This window comes from Sminthopsis crassicaudata, chromosome 1 (assembly GCF_048593235.1).
Source record: "Sminthopsis crassicaudata isolate SCR6 chromosome 1, ASM4859323v1, whole genome shotgun sequence".
Taxonomy (NCBI): Eukaryota; Metazoa; Chordata; class Mammalia; order Dasyuromorphia; family Dasyuridae; genus Sminthopsis; species Sminthopsis crassicaudata.
Genome location: NC_133617.1, coordinates 616353927 through 616370798, shown reverse-complemented (window position 1 = coordinate 616370798; position 16872 = coordinate 616353927). Strand labels below are relative to the sequence as shown.

Sequence of the window (16872 nt, the reverse complement as noted above, 5' to 3'; positions counted from 1 at the left end):
TCTCACACTTCAGGACAATTTTCTTTTTTTATTTTGAAAGTTCACAGCTTATCTTTCATATACATATCTAAGTAGATGGTTTATAAAGTCAACATTACACATTTTACTTTAAAATGCCCAATATATAGAGAAATTCTAATTGCATATTGTCCATAACAGAAACATGTTCAAAGAGACAAAGGTAAAAACTATTATTCTCAGAAGGATGATTTTCTTTACTTATTTCTTGTATTACTATATCAAAAATTTTTCTTTCTGCAACTTTCAGGTATTCTGATGTTCTTATGTTTTCTCTTTTTAATCTGTTCTACAGATCAGTTGTTTTTCTTGTGAGATACCTCACATGTTCCTATCTTTTCCTTCTTTATATTTTGTTTTTATTATTTTTTGGTCTCATAACTTCACTGGCTTCCTGGCCTAATTCTTATTTGCAAGGAGTCATTTTCTGCCTTAAGATCCTGGATCTTCTTTTCCAGTTGGTTGACTTTCTTTTCATAATATTGTTTTTCTTGGATTTGTTGTTGTTGTTGTTGTTGTTTTTCTTCAATTTCATTTGATTTTAAGTCTTTTTTTTTTTTTTTTTTTTGAGTTCTGTGAATCCTTTTGGGCAGATGACCATTTAACTTTACTCTTTGGGGTAAGAAAGGCTTTTTTTTTTTTTTTTTTTTTTTTTGCTTCAATATCTTTCTATGAAGATGAATCCCAGTCTTCCCTATTCCCCTAGGAATTTTCAATGTTTGTTGGTTCTTTCTCCTATGCCTGCTTATTTTTTTATTTATAGCAGATTAAAAAAGGTTTTTTTATATGTTATTTTATATATAGCAGATAGTTGATATAATCACTTCTAGTCCTGAATTATGGGGGATGGTGCCTCTGGCCTTCCTTTGGCTTGAATCCCCAAACCAAGAACTCTACCTTCCTTTAAGTGCCCATAGCCAGCAGCATCCTGTCTCATTGCTTCTGCCCTTACTGGGTATGTACAGGTTCCTTCTTGCCCAGGGCCATGACTGGGCAGCCTAGCTAGATCTGCAGTTCCTTGTCAAAAGAGGTTCCCTAAATCGTCCCTGATTGAGGCACCAACTCCCCACACTGGGAGGTGAAAATTCTTGTGCCTGTAGTCCAGGCTACCTCCTCACCCAGCTAGCCCTAGAGTTCACTCAAGGCTCTTTGCTTGCTGTTTCAGTGGAGCTAGCTTGGATGGAGGTATTTATACTTCACCGGGCAAACTTCTGTGTTGATATCTTTCTTCCTATCTTCTCTGATAGTCTCACTGTTCTTCTTCTCTTATTTGTTTTTAACTGCTCTTTGTTTGCCCTGAAGCTCTTTTTTTGTCTCCTGTGGTAAAGAAATCTGGAGAGCTTGGAATTTTTTTACCCATCCCATCATGTTCCCAGAATCTTCTCTTGTAACACGGTTAAACATGAAAAGCTCATTTAAGAAATTTTCTATTGTAGGCACTGGGTTTTATAAAGCACTTGGATTTAAAATAATGTTGATATTTTGTTCAAATCATTGAAAAATTAAGTACACATTCAGATGAGACTTTGGATAGTTGTGGCATTTATTTGAGATAGGATAGGCAAGAAGTAGAGTTGGAGAGAATATCAGCCTCATAACTAGAAATTTTTCATAAAAGGTTAAAAGACCTGGTTCCTCTGATTGTGATTATTAGCAGTAGTGTTGTGGCTAATAAAAAAGTCAACTAGCTGAAGTGGACAAATGAGCCATTTTTAAAAGTAAATAGGGTTCAAATCAGATATAATTGAAATTATGTTTATCCTATTTGCTTTTTACAACTTATCTTTAATATTTTATATGTATTACTGATAGAAATTTTCTCCAGAACCTCCACATTAAAATTTTCTTCAAAATAAATAAAAAATTTTGAAAAGCTTTATTATTATATTTGTTATAATTTTATTTTAATAATCATTTGGACAAAAACATATTACACGTAATTTAATTATAAACACTGATGTGTAATGTGTGCTTTAAAGCTTACAAAGCACTTTATGTACATTATTTCACTTGATTTTTATAACAACCTGTAAGGTAGATCCTCCAAGTATTATTTACTATATTTACCCCTACTTTATAGATAAGGAAATGAAGGTTCAGAACATTTAGATTATTTGCCCATGGTCATACAAGTAGAATGTCAGTGGTGAGATTTAAGCTTAGTTGTTCCTGATTCCAACACTAAATTCATTATGTCCCATTGCATAGTGTTAGGATTACAAAGTGATAACTCAGGTTGTCTAAACAATTCTCTAGCTCAGAATTCACACCTTTAGTTCAAACCTTTAAAAGGAGTTTACACCTTTAGACTTCTGAAAAGGATTTTACACCTTTAAAAGGAGAAAGTTCATTGGTTGAAGTATTTCCCACAAGCCCCTGAGTTCTCACAAGCCCATTCTCTGGGAGGATAAAAGAGGCAACATTGAGCCTGGAGAACCGTCTAGACTGGGACATTGAGTTGGGACAGCAGTCTAGATTGAGCAGTCTAGACTGGGAGAAGAACAAGACTTCCCAGGAGAATTTCAGGGAAACTGAAGGAGATTCAGAGCCAGGATTCAGGAAGAAGAGGATTCGAGATTCTACCTTCGCTCTGGCTGGAGGCTCCCAACAAACCTGCTCACAGAGGAAAAGATTACACAGAAAAGAAACCTCCTCTCAGAGAAGGATTACAACTGAGAGACGACAGAACTTTACAAATTGGCACCCACAACGTGGGGCAAAGACTTTTGCTTATCCTGACAATGACTTATTCTGAGCCCTTCAGAGGAGCTAGCCCAGACCTTCACAATATAGGAGATAGTAGTATCTAAATCCTAATGAGTATTTTGACCTTTGGATAGTTCAAGGCTATTGATAACAAAAGCTTGAATTCCTATAAATATTTAGTAATTTTCATTGTTTTGAAGAGGTTAGATGTTTCTGATTCTGATACTAAATCCATTATGTTCCATTGCTATATAGAAGATAGTAATATCTAAACCCTAATGAGTATTTTGACTTAATAATGATTTTGAACTTTGAATTGTTCAAGACTATTGCTAACAAAAGCTTGAGTTCCTAGAAATATTTAATTATTTTCATTGTTTTGAAGAGGTTCCAGCATCTATGATGTAAATGTCAATCATTTATTAATTTTTAAAATTGTTTTTATAGTCTAATTTTATCTCCAAATTCTTACAGGTTTCTAGTGGAGCAAAGATTGCTTTTTAGGGATGGCAAATAGAATATACAATTGCTGCAAAAATGACATGAGCACTGGATAATGGCAATTAGTCCACTTTGTTAATTTCAGATTGGGGCTAATTCTCTAACAACAAGATTTATTTATTGCTAAAATTTTCAAATCGCTTTTTACAAATCATCTCATTGACATTTCACAACAACCCTGTGAGACAGGTATTGCATGTGTTATTACCTACATTTTACAGATGAGGAAACAGATTCAGATTATGTCTATGGCCACATCAGAGGTAGGATTTGAATTCATGACTTCCTATGTCCAAATCCAACATTCTGTCATAAGAATGTATTGGAAGATAGTTACTATAAGATGATTTGGGACAAAGCTGTACTATAAGATTAAATATTATACTTATGCCAGTTAAGAAATGTAAGGAACTGAGAGTTCATTGCATATTGACATAAGTTGAAAAGGTGGGACTTATCCAGAAGAAAGGAGAGCTTTCCCTTATGCTTAATATTGTTATTGGCTAATGTTTGTATTGTAATATTTTGACTAGACTGATCTGAGAGAGAAAAGTGAAGCAGTGATATATGTATCCTAAGATATTTTAAGAGGTTATGTACTTGCAGGAATTTTTCATTTTAGTAGAGACTTGATTAAGAGATTTGGAAGTTTTTCCTGCTTTTTATATGGTTTTTAGTAGCTCACCACTCTTAAATAAATTGTCTTAAGAGTTTTTATTTGAATACCTAATTCAGTGAAATAATGCAGGACCAGATTAATTTATGTATATAATAAATACATATATTTAATAGTAAGAAAATAAAGAGAACCCTAAGTAATAGGAACATTGACAGAAGAAAAAGCTGCTGGAAGGAGCTCTGAGGTATTTGGTCCTTACTGTCTGAATGAGGCATGAGTCTTGCCTACAACCTTCCTGCCATCTGTTCAGCCAGATCCTCATTGAAGGCTTCTAGTGATGAAGAACTTTGCTGCCTTCCAAGGAAGCCCTTGGTTATTTTACAGCATTGACAGTTGCCAAACCTTTTGTTCCAGTTTTTCCACTTCCCTCTCCCCCCGCCATGGCAGGATGACCAATACATGTTAAATATGTTAACATATATGTTAAATACAATATATGTATACATATCCATATAGCTATTTTGCTGTACAAAAAGGATCGGACTTTGAAATAGTGTACAATTAGCCTGTGAAGGAAATAAAAAATGTGGGCGGATAAAAATAGGGATATTAGGAATTCTATGTAGTAGTTCATAGTTCTTTCGCCGGGTGTAGCTGGTTCAGTTCATTACTGCTCTATTGGAACTGCTTTGGTTCATTTCATTGTTGGAGAGGGCCTTGTCCTTCAGAATTGACTGAACCTATTTTCTTTTATGAAGTGTTAATGATGTCATTCCTTACTACTTAAGTTTGTTATGAGGAAAGAACTGTATAAACCTCAGAGTGCTATATAAATGAGGCATATTTAAAGGTACGGATTGTGTTTCCTCAAATCTCTCCTTATCAAAGTTTAAGTTCTTTAGTTCTCATATGGCAAGATTTTGAATTCCTCATTATCTCAGTTGTTCTTGGCTGGGAGTACTGTAGCTTGTCAACATCACTGGGGACTTCCGGCCAAGATGGTGGTATGGAGGCAGACAGCTGCTTGAGCTCCGCATTTTCTCTCAGGACTTACTTCATGACAAGCCTCAGAGTTAATGCTTGGCCGGACACCCCCCTCCCCCCACAAATAATCACCAACAGAAGACATCTTGAAATTCGCCATAGAAGGTCTGTGTTTCCTCGGGGAGGGTCTAACAGACTGGGCGCAGAATTGAGGGCAGGCAGCCAGAGCGAGACAGGTAGCTCACCCAGCTAAGGCCGGAGGGGGGAGGGGTGCGTTTTCTTCCGTTTCTTTGGACTGGGCCTTTACCCCAATGGGGATATTCCGTCTTGGCAGCAAGCCAGGAGCAGTAGAGAGGGTGTAAACACTGGAGGTGAAGAATAAAACCCTGGAAAGCCCGTTCTTAGAGCCTCAGAGCGCAGACGCAGCTCAGCCATTGCTATCCTGTTAGTGTCTCTCTGCTGTCTCCCACAGTCTGTAGAGTAAGCTCGGTAACACCATCCAGCCCCCCCTCCCCCCAACAGACCAATTGTTTCAATTGTTTCCCCATGCTGGGGGTGGGTGGGTGGGTCTTGTACTAGTGTGTCTCATGTCCCATAATCAATTTCAAAATTCATTTTTTTAACATTTGTTTTTAAAACTTTGATTTCCATATTCTCTCTTCCTCCTCCTCCTCCCCCCCCAATCATTGAGTGAAGTTAGGCAAAACATTTCCATAAAAGTCATGTTGTGAAAGAAAACAGATCTCCACCTCTAGTTTAAAACAAAACAAAACAAACCCTCAAGGAAAATAAAGTTAAAAAAAAAAAGTATATTCAGTCTGTATTCAGACATAATCAATTCTTTCTCTGGCTATGGATAACATTTTTCATCATAGGTCCTTCAGAGGTGTCTTAGATCACATCCCAAAATTCTTAAGAAAGACTTTGAGAGATTCCCTTCTATTGCTTTTTCTGAGCATCATGTGAATATTTGTCCTGTATGAGTTCTCTGTATGTATATTTAGTCCAACAGAGTTGAATTCTCTGTAATAGATTTTGAATGCTTGGCAATTTAGTTCAAGAAAAGACCTAAGTAGGGGCAGCTAGGTGGTGCAGTGGACAGAGCACCAGCTCTGAAGACAGGAAGACCCGAGTTCAAATGTAGCCTCAGACACTTAACACTTCCTGGCTGTGACCCTGGACAGTCACTTTAACCCCAACAAGCTCAGCAAAAAATAAATAAAAAAAGAAAGGACCTTGTATCTTATCCTGCCAAGTGACCTTCAGAATCTTCCTAAACAATTCAAATGGAAGCAATTCAGTTTCCTGGCATGGTGCTGGTACACTGTTTAGGTTTCATAGGCAATGAGATGAGTACCCAATCTTTAGTTTGGTTGTCAGTCTGATAACTCCTCTCTCCCACACTTATCTTCGGAGCCTCCCAAACATTGACATAGCTCTGTCAATGTGTGTGTGTCAATTGTGTTTTTCCTGTGTACATCCTTGGAAAGTGTACTGGCCAAAGTAAGTAAACTTATCTACAGTATTCAAAACATCCTCATTTGCTGTAATCAATGGTTCTATAAGTGAGTGGTGTGGGGCTATCTGATGGAGCACTTGTGCTTTTTTGGTGTCCTTTGTTATGGCAAAATTAGATTAAGTAGCAGAGAATTGATCCATACTTTGTAGCATCTCAGTTTCAGAGGCCGCATTGAGAATACAATCATTTGCAAACAAAAAGTCATCTGCCAACCCTTCCTTCACTTTAGTCTTGGCTTGTGGAAGAATTTCCCATCAGTGTGGTAACTTGATGCTATTTGTCATCATGGAAGTCCACTTTACACACCAATGAAAATACACCACCCATACTGTTTGAGCTTTTGTGCCTTTCTCAGCATCTTATGGCAACAGGCAAGTAATGAAGCAGCAGGTGCACATACACTGGGAGCTGTAGTCACAGTGCTGTACACAAGTGGACCAGGCCATAAAGTCATTTTCTCACTAGAAGCAGAAGTAGGATTCAGCAGCTTTTTACGAATCGCATTGCTTACCTTCTGGTATGAGCAGGGAGCTAGGAAGGGTGCCCTAAAAATTGTCTGCTTACCCAACCCTGGCCAGATTACTGTGTCCGGCAGAGATCCCACTCTGTGGTTGAGATACAAAAATGTGTACAAAAACTTCTGCAAAGATGATTCACTCACCATTGGTACATGGAATGTACACACACCTATAGCCACCACAAAAGACCTGAAAAGTGAAAACTCTTGTTATAAGAGAACTCATCAAGTATGGCATCCATATAGCATTTCTGAGTGATACAAAGCTGGCAAATGAAGACCAGCTTGCTGAAGTAGGAACTGGGATACATGACTTTCTGGAGTGACTGTGGTGAAAAAGGAATGCTGTGAAGGTAGGATAGGCTTTATAATCAAAACTAATCTAGTCAGCAAGCTTGTATGCCCACCAAAAGGAGTGAATGATGGGCTCATGACAATGTGAGACATATTTTTCAAAATGTTTTGAAAGCTTACTTTTCTTTGACCATGAAAGGTTTGTATTTGTTTTTTTCTTAGAGCTGCAGCTTTGGAACAGTTCAAGTCTCTTGGGGCAGAACCTTTGGAAGTGGACTTGAAAGAATCAGGAGAGGGACAAGGAGGATACGCCAAAGAAATGTCCAAAGAATTCATTGAAGCAGAAATGAAACTTTTTGCCCAGCAGTGTAAAGAAGTTGATATTCTCATTAGCACAGCCCTTATTCCAGGTAATTCATTTGTATAATTGTATTTTTTTCCTTTTCATGAATCATTTTTTTTTTTTTTCCAGTGTATGATCTTTTGTTCTTGACAAGCTTCTGGTGATATTATTATATAGAACTGGCCAGTAATCAGATTCCTGAAAGGTGATTTTGAAATTTCCTTAGGGATGAGAGGAGTCTATATGCCACGGAACTTATTTCTAAAATGGTTAAGTGATTTTTCAAGAAGCTTGTGAAAATGTAAATTTTGGTCTCTCCATTTTTCAAAAAAGTATCTTCTGGACAGTAGGTATGCATCTGATATTTATATGAATGTATGTTTTAGGTCTCTATAAAAACTTTTATAGACTTATAGATATACATATATACATACATGTGTGTGGGTGGGATGTGTGGGTGTATTTAATAGAGTGGTGATGATGCTACCATGACTCACAAAATAATAAATCAGTGTTGCTGTTGTCCAGGTTGACTCTTGGCTAAAGGAGAAATGTCATGGACGGAGCCAGGGAAAAGCTTCCATATAGTTTGTCACTCATCTTATTTGCCTTAAATCTTCAGATAAGCAATTACGTACTTTTTAAAATTTCTATTTGTTTATTAAAATTTTATTGATGATTTTTGTGTTTTATATCCCATTCATTTTTGAATATATCCTACTTCCCTATCCAGTAAGTAATGTATAGCATGTACAGATGAATAGGGGCTTTTCTTATTAAGAAGAAAAGCTATTTTCTGATTAATAAAAAATAGAATGATCTGAAAGTGGGGATGTCTTTCATTCTGGTGACCTCAAGATATGGCCTGTTTTATATTAGGAGAATTTCTGTTTTTGAAGGAAATGGAGGGAAAGAAGAATGAGAATTGTAGAGGAGATTTTATTTTGAATTTAGTAGATGGAAAGAGGAAGATTTACTGTGGCCCCAGAAGAAAATTAGGATGAGAGTGCTTTTTCTTTTATGGCTTAGAACCATAGTTCAAGTGGTGGAACAATTTTGCCAGGTGTGCTGCGAAATTTTGAATTTGTTATTGCATATTGCAAAAGAAAGTATAAAAATTTTTGTTTATTATAAATTTTATTTATCTATCATATGTAGTATGGTAAATCTAGATTCACAAAACCACAAAACAAATGTATTAACCTCAAAGCAAGTTAGCTCTTGAAGTTGCAAAGAACTTAACAAAAACAGCTATTTTATTGAAGGGGAATTATTCATGCAAAAGTCTTCTAACTCTCCCATAAATGTCCAGGTATTGCTATTCTAGTTGTACCATAAACGAAAAAGTTTGAGATTTATTTGTCAATTTGTAAATATGGAAAGAAGGTGAAAATCCAAAGGAAGAGCTGCTTTTTAATTACTTGTTTTTCTTTGGAGAACCTCAAATGGCCTCAGTTTTCACATCTCTAATAATAAGATGGTTAGGCTAGGTCTCTTTTAAACGTCTTTCCTGATCTAGCTTTATGACTAGAGTGTGTGTAGAGGTGTCTAACACATCTAAAGTAGCTTTCAGTTGAGATCAAGCTTATTTGGGAAAAAGGGTGAGTCCTTTTTAGATTTCGTGCTTCTTTATTTGCCACTTTGTGGATGAGTTCAAACCATTCACCTCTTAAAATGTCTTGAAAACTTGCTTGCCTTTGACTATAATTGAGTTGTATTTGATTTTCTTTTTAGAACTATGGCTTTGAAGCAATTTACATCTCTTGGGGTTATAATTATTATGATTATAATTGTTAATTGTGTTTCTCCAAGACATCCTTTCATACCTTCTTTCTGTTTGCTTCCTATCTTCTCTTTATAAAAAAAAGATTATGAATGAATAGGAACATGATTAATCTGGAACTAAATAGGTTTTATCTTATGCCTCTGCCTTTTTTCTTCACCCAGTCCAGATCATAATCACTAGTTCTTATGCCTTATCTCTTTTTTTAATTGTCAAAAGATAATTTTGCTTGTAATTTTTCTCTAATGTATTTCTCTTTTCCTCTCCTAATTCTCTACTGATTTTAATATATTTAATACATTTCTATGCCACACTCTCTTTGTATTTGTTTTCAAGACTCCTTTGCCTAATTCTGATGAGTAAAGGTAATGAGAGACTTTCTTCCCTTACCCTCTCCTCCATACTTGCATTGTCTTCTTTTCATATGCCATAATTATGAGAAAAATTAAGATCCTTCTCTTCCTCTTCCCCGAGTTTTCCTTCTCTTTTCTGAAATCAACAAAATGAAATAAAACCACCCTCCAGTCCTGTATTTGTCTATTTTTAATCTGAAGATCTGATTCTAGAAGTGGTTATCTGTGTAACCTTAGGCAAGTTGTTTAAACTTGGTTTGCTTTTGTTTCTTTGTAAAAAGGGAATAGGAATAGCACCTGTTTTCTAGGTTTGTGAGGCTCTAATGAGGTAACGTTTTTGTTTATAATCAATGTTTTATTATTTATATTTTATTGTTGCAGAACACTTAGCATAATATCTGCCATGTAATAATCACTATAAATGGTACTTTTTTACATTCAGCATTTTCTTCATATCTCTAGCTTGAGTTTCTGAATTGGGTCTTTATGTCAGACCAAACTTCAGCCTCTTTCAGATTGGATGGAGTATCCCTGTTTGGTCCTGATGCTGTTGCTGCAGTTCTAAATTATTTGCCTGGACCAGGTCACCAGTACTACTGTGTTATAAAAAAAATTTCCCCTTGGCTATGCTGCAATCCTGGCTTTTGCTTCCACCTCTCCCTTTTTAAGTACAGTTTGAGTTTATGGTCTCAGCCTTTCTCTTCCTCCCTCCCCTTGCACTATCTCCATTTTGGAATTGACTCTAAATGCTGTCCTGATAGATATTAAATTGTACTGATCTTAGGGTTCCTCTAAGGTTTCCCCATTGCCTAACTGCTGAGCTGATCCTATCTTTTATTGTGACACTGATAGTAAAGCTTAATTCAAGGCTTTTAGAGAGGTATTTGTATCTTATTATGAACGTAATCAAAATCCATGAGCATTTCAGTGTGCAAAAAAAAAAAAAAAGATTGAATATAAAAAAGTCATGAACTTCTATTATGTAGTGCTTTTGTTTTTGTTTTGTTTTATTTTATTTTTAGGAAAAAAGTCACAAGCTTAAAAATGTGACAAAACTATATCCTTTTATGAATTTTTATTTTTTTCTGTATTTCCTTAAAAATTCTTTTTCCCTATCTCTTTCTCTCTCCCTTTCTCCCTCCCTCCCTCTTTTCCTCCCTTCCTCTCCTTCTCTTTCTTCCCTCCCTCCTTCTCCAAATTAAACCCTTGTAGCAAATAAATATAGTCCTGAATCTCTTTTGTGTATGAGGTTGTTGTATCCTTTGGAGACGAGGGAGCTGGCTTTTTTCACAAAAGGCAGCTCTGTAGATCTTGCAATGATAGTCATTAAAACCATTAGCATTCCAGGGTCTCTTTCTTAGCATAAATGTTCCCACTGATTTTTGGAGGAGGGTCAATCTGTAACATTTTTCTCCATATAGCTGATCTCCCCCTGCATCCAGGTAGCAAAGATAACAACAAAGGAAGAGGTCCCTTACCATAGTAATAGCCTGACTGTAATATTCTTCTTTAAATGTAATCTTCTCTGGGAGCAGGTTTCTTAGGGGGCTTCTGGAGGCAACCTTTGTTTCAGCTCAATAATCACCCCAAATGCAGCCAGGCATTAAAGTCCAAATCCTTTATTGTCTCCTTCAAAGTCTTGTCTCTTTCACTTGGGACTTGGCTAGTTTTTCTGGAGGCTTATCTCTCTCCGTGGTTCCAAGAGCTTCTGCTCCTGCCTGCCTTCTCTGGCTTCTGAATCTCCCGACTTCAAAGGTTTGTGCTTGAGCCTCCGGCCACAACAAAGGTGGAAGATGGAATGAATCTGTCTCAGCCTCCAAGAGCTTCTAGTGAGTTTGTCCTTCCTGGTCCTGAGAGCTCCTCCTTATATGCACCACACTGAGTATATACCAATCATTATATCACTAGGAAACCATTATTTATTGTAGGATTAAATGAGTGCTAAACTAGATTTAATCACTGTCTCCTCAATTACACTTAGTATCTTGTTTCAAGTTCTGGCCCATAACATCTGACATTGGTGAAGCAGCTGTGACATTGAGAAGGAAGGAACGATGATCTTTCATCTGACCATGCTTTTATTACGTGGAACTTTAGTTAGTTCCTGCCTTTCCTCTGAATTTTAACAAATATATTGAATGTCTTTATTCAGCAGCATGGAGCCAGGAGGGGGAGCTAAAAGTCTACAAAGAGAACCCATACTCTAGTGAAGAAGTTTGCACATAAAATGAATCTTTGACAATTCTACTGCTCTGAAGAAAGAATCTGATAATTTGGACATATATTACTGTATTGGTGTTGATATTAAAGGTTAAAAGTAATTGCCTGGAATGTTATAATGTAATATAGATTGTAAACTAAAGGAAAATAGCTTTAATTTTTGAGGTATTATTTAATTTTAACTTTTATTAATTTGAATGACAAGACTCTTCTCCATTCACCTTACTTTGGATTAGTCAGTTTTTCTATAGAATATATAAACCATTCCTATAATGTATGATCATTAGAGAGACTTAAAGATGTATAATGTCATTATTCTTCCAGTTGTATAAATCCCAGCATATCCACAATTGTACAATTATTGTTTTTTGCTTAACTTTAAATCCTTTAGAGATCTCAACATGCTGGAATCTTTTTCTGTGTTTCTGAATATTCTCTAGATACCAGCCTAGTACTTCATCTGTTCACCTGTTATATCTTGTTCTTACTGAGTAAGTGGCTCACCTTTTCCCACTATATATTCCCTGGATGCCTCTTTCTTCCTCAAGTCATCATCTGGTAACCTACTTAAAGCTGCCACATATCTCAATTGGCCTTTAGGTCAACCTGTATTTTTGATTTGTTAGAGATTGTAGACCTCCATGATTTGCAGTCATGTAGTATTACTAGAGGAATACTTTTGTTAGATGAGTTTTTGTTTCAGGGAGCATTGTAAAATTTTTGTTAGGGAATTTAGCTTGTTTTGCTCCTGTTTAATTCTAGGCTCTTCAGTTCATTTTCTCTCAGTAGTGCTTGTTCAAGCTACATATAGATATTTATTGACTGACCAACTCAGTGAGCTCTCTTTCAAATTGCATATCATAGTATATAGCTTTGCCCTTCTTTTGACTGTTAGAATTGAAGTTCTTTTGACTGAGTAAAAAGTAATTCTTTTTTCACTTTTTTTCCTTTTTTATCATAATCATCATCATTATTAAGCCTATCTCTTTTTAAAAGCTATTCTTGATATATTGTTTTTATATCCCTCATTTCTTAATGTATCCATCTTCCCCTCTTTACTGAAATATTCACTGAAACAAAAAATAAAAAAAGAAGAAAAAAAGTAATTCACCAAAACCCAGCAATATATCAACTGACAATTATAGTATGGTATATGCAGTAATTCATGTATATAATCTTCCACCTTTGCCAAAAAGGGAAGGCGATGTGTTACTTTTTTTCTTTAGCTTTTCCCTGGGGCCAGACACTTTGGTCAGTATAATTACTTAGCACTTGGTTTGTTTCTCTCCTTGTCTTTGTTTGTCTTTGTTTGGCTCTCTCTCTAACTCTCTCCCTTATCCTGTCTCTTTCCATCTCCATCTTTCTTTCCATTAACATTGCTATATAGTTAAGGTATATATAATTTTCCTATTTCTGATAGCTTCATTCTGCCTGAGTTCACATAAGCCTTCCCAAAGCAGATCTCTCAAGTTGTGACTGATCTCTTTGAAAAGTCTAGTATTCTAGGTCTTAATGCACTCAGCAGTATGTCATCTGTAAACAGAAGCATCTGGAGGACTTTACTCTCCATATAGAATCACAGTATGTCTTCCATGATAATGGCGAACATCCTTCTCAAGTATATGCCTCCCTGATTAATATCTATCCTGATGCTGACAATTATCTGTGTGTTTTTTTTTCTGACAAGGATTCTTATGTGATCTTTATATATGCAAGGGAGTCAACCTTTTGGAGGAAAGCCTGTAAGTCTATATTTTGTTCTATATGTCAAATGAGAACTAAAAGTTTTGGGATCCCCTGAGTTTCCCAAATACAACTAAAAGTCTAGGGAGGTAGAGGAAAAGCCAAATAAAGGGAAAGGGAAAGGAAAAAGTCACAACAAAGCATAAAAAGAAAGATCTTTTAGTTCTTATAGTAAATAAAATGTTGGGCTAATGTCCCTGTGTTAGCAAAATCAGACATTCCTAAGGATTATTTGTTTAGAAGGAAGTGAGCTAATCTACTCCATCCTTAAAATATGTTAAGTATCCTTATACCAATGTGATTTAGAACTTTCTATAGATTGTGACAAATGACACTTTCTATACAGTAGCAGGGTTTATTTATTTATAGTTTTTATTTACCAGATATATGCATGGGTAATTTTACAGTATTGACAATTGCCAAACCTTTTGTTCCAGTTTTTCTCCTCCTTCCCCCCATTCCCTCCCCCAGATGTCAGGTTGACCAATATATGTTAAATATGTTAATGTATAAATTAAATATTATATATATATATATATGTCCAAACAGTGTTTTGCTGTACAAAAAGAATTGGACTTTGAAATAGTGTACAATTAGCCTATGAAGGAAATAAAAAATGCAGGCAGACAAAAACAGAGGGACTGGGAACTCTCAGTGAAGAAATTCCTCTAACAGTTGAGGACAGAACCTTCTAGTAAGCTTATAAGTGATAGATCCTCCCCTGCAACATGGAGAGGTCAAGTAGCAAGTACTCATATAGCCAGCATGAGAAGTCGGAATGAAATAAAATATTATTGTGCCATAAGAAACAAATGACTATTAAGAATTCAGAATATGGAAAAACTTGCATAAACTGATATGAAATGAAGTTAGAACCAGGAAAAACGATATATACTGACTATAATAATAAAAATGGAAAGAACAAAAAAATCCCACCCAAAATGATCCTGTGTCATTAGAATGCCTATTGGCAATGTGGAATTCCTGGTGAAAACTGCTGCAGTATATTCTAAGACTCAATTGCTGTGTTGATTAATTTTGCTGATCTGAATTCCCTCATTCTTTTTTATTCCTTATTATAAAGAATTATTTTTGTGATGGGGAGGGAGTAAGGGAAATATATATTTGGAAATGAAAGTATTATTCAAATATTCTTTTACAAAGGAAAGCTTTGTAAATTGTGTCAAATGTTGAAATTCAAAAAGGACAATTGGATTTGGTTCTTAGGATATTAATACTAATCTTTGAGGAGTTTCCCTAGGAATCGGGAGGTACAAGCATTTTTGTAATGGGTGGTTAGGTAGTGATTGCAGCCTATTTTTTTTTTTTTTTAAACTTTGGCAGTGAATGAGAGGAGAAGGAAGAGATTGAAAGCTCAAGAAAGCAGAAGGGTCATAGAAATGCAATTTTAACTTTTTAGTTTGAACATATTTGTAGGCTAAAGGGCTAGTTGAGAAGAGGAATAGTTGATAGAGTAAGATTCCAGTGAATAAAATTAAAAGCATTGGCTCCTTGATAAAAGCATTGGCTCCCTTGACACAATAGGACAGGAGAAAAAGGAAAATGAGTAAGAACACAGAATTTTTTAGGTTTGGAGGAGGGAAGTTGAAGAACCTTCTAACAGCTGGCTTTTTTTCTCAGGAAGAGATGAGGTAATCCACTATGAACATGAAGGGGCTCAAGGAATTGAGCAAAGAGACAAAGAGACAAAGGTTTTAAACCATCATAGAGGGCAATGGGAAAAGGAAATGAGATGGATAATAAGATTGCTGAGTTCCAGGAGGGAGACCCTTGCTGAGGATCTTGCTGTTAGGATTCATTTGTTCTGGAAGCAGATATCACAGGTTTTGTAATTTTTCTCCAACATATTTTGGCCAGTAGGGAATTGGAACAGAAGAGATCAATGGTGCATTTGACCAGAATGGTGGGAAGGAATGATGACAGTCAAAAGGGATGAAAAATTCAAGTGGAAAAAATACATCGAAATTATTGATCACTTTAAGATTGGGTAGGGAGGGAAGTGAAGTAACATCAGTTGTGTGATAAATTGGACAAGTGGAGTGAAGTAATATACGTCAGAGAGATTCTCAGCTTTTATGGCTTCATAGGATTTGGAGCTAGAAGAGATTTCAGAGATGATGCAGTCTATTGTTCTCTTTTACAACTGAAGTATCAGAGGAGCAGAAGAGGCTAAGTGATTCATCCAAAATTTACCCAATGGCAAACCTTACACAAAACCCAGATCTTCTGAGCTACAGCATTTAATTGTTTGAGTTCATGCTGTTTTCTTATTTTTCTACAAGTGTTGTGTGGCATATATCTGCTTATTTCAATTCATTTAAGTTTAGATTATTAGAAAAGTTTGAAAGTTTTTCAATTTGATAATCATAGCTCCTATTTTATAGCCCTTTACATTTTACCACATGCTTTCCTCCCAGCAAACCTCTCATTGTATCGCCATTTTACAGATGAGGAACCTGAGACTGAAAGCTAGCATTGAAATCCACATCTCTGACCGTCAGCCCAAGTCACTTTCCTTTGCACCACATTGCCTGTAGATTATTGGAAATACCCAGTGGTTTGGGATCAGTGCCCTGTCTCCAAAATTATGGTGTCAACATACAAGAGGATATTGCCATAATCATTACAAGAATTTTTGGCCTAGGTTGCCTGGTTTTAACGTATGTAATTTGGACTCTTTTCTTTATGGTTTTATTTTTTTCCTAGGTAAAAAAGCCCCAATTTTGTTTACAAAAGACATGATTGAATCAATGAAAGAAGGCTCGGTTGTTGTGGATTTAGCAGCTGAAGCAGGGGGAAACTTTGAAACTACTAAACCTGGGGAACTTTATGTCCATAAGGTATTATTAACAGTAGTAATGGTTACAGTAATGATGCATTTTGCTGATGCAGTGTGTCTTTGTTTAGGAACCAAAATGTTGCTTAAAACAATATCACTACAAGTATTTATTAAGCATTTTCTCTGTACTTTAATAACTGTCATTATAAGGGATGCAAAGAAAAAAAATGAAACCATTCCTGCCCTCAAGGAGCTTGCCTTAGACTTGGATTTGTGTTTGAGGCTGTAGGCTGAAATACATGTATAAAGATACATGAATACAAAATACATGCAAAGTAATTTGCAAGAGGTGTAGTTGGACTGAGGCTTAGCAAACTCAGTGGTCTGCCCTATCTGGTAGTTTTTTCCTTTAAAAGGATTTTTAAAAAATCACATTGATGTAATGTGTTTATAGGAAAAAATTGTTGTATAT

General features: G+C 35.8%; 1 protein-coding gene across 2 annotated transcripts in view; it reads left to right on the top strand.

The window, feature by feature from the left end:
- Nucleotides 1-16872, top strand: part of NNT (nicotinamide nucleotide transhydrogenase) — a 100862-nt gene that overhangs the window by 24968 nt on the left and 59022 nt on the right. For both annotated transcript variants that reach the window (XM_074282560.1, XM_074282559.1), the window contains exons 7-8: nucleotides 7381-7568; nucleotides 16328-16461. In XM_074282560.1, the coding sequence (XP_074138661.1) occupies nucleotides 7381-7568; nucleotides 16328-16461 (322 nt within the window). The remainder of the gene's footprint in view (nucleotides 1-7380; nucleotides 7569-16327; nucleotides 16462-16872) is intronic.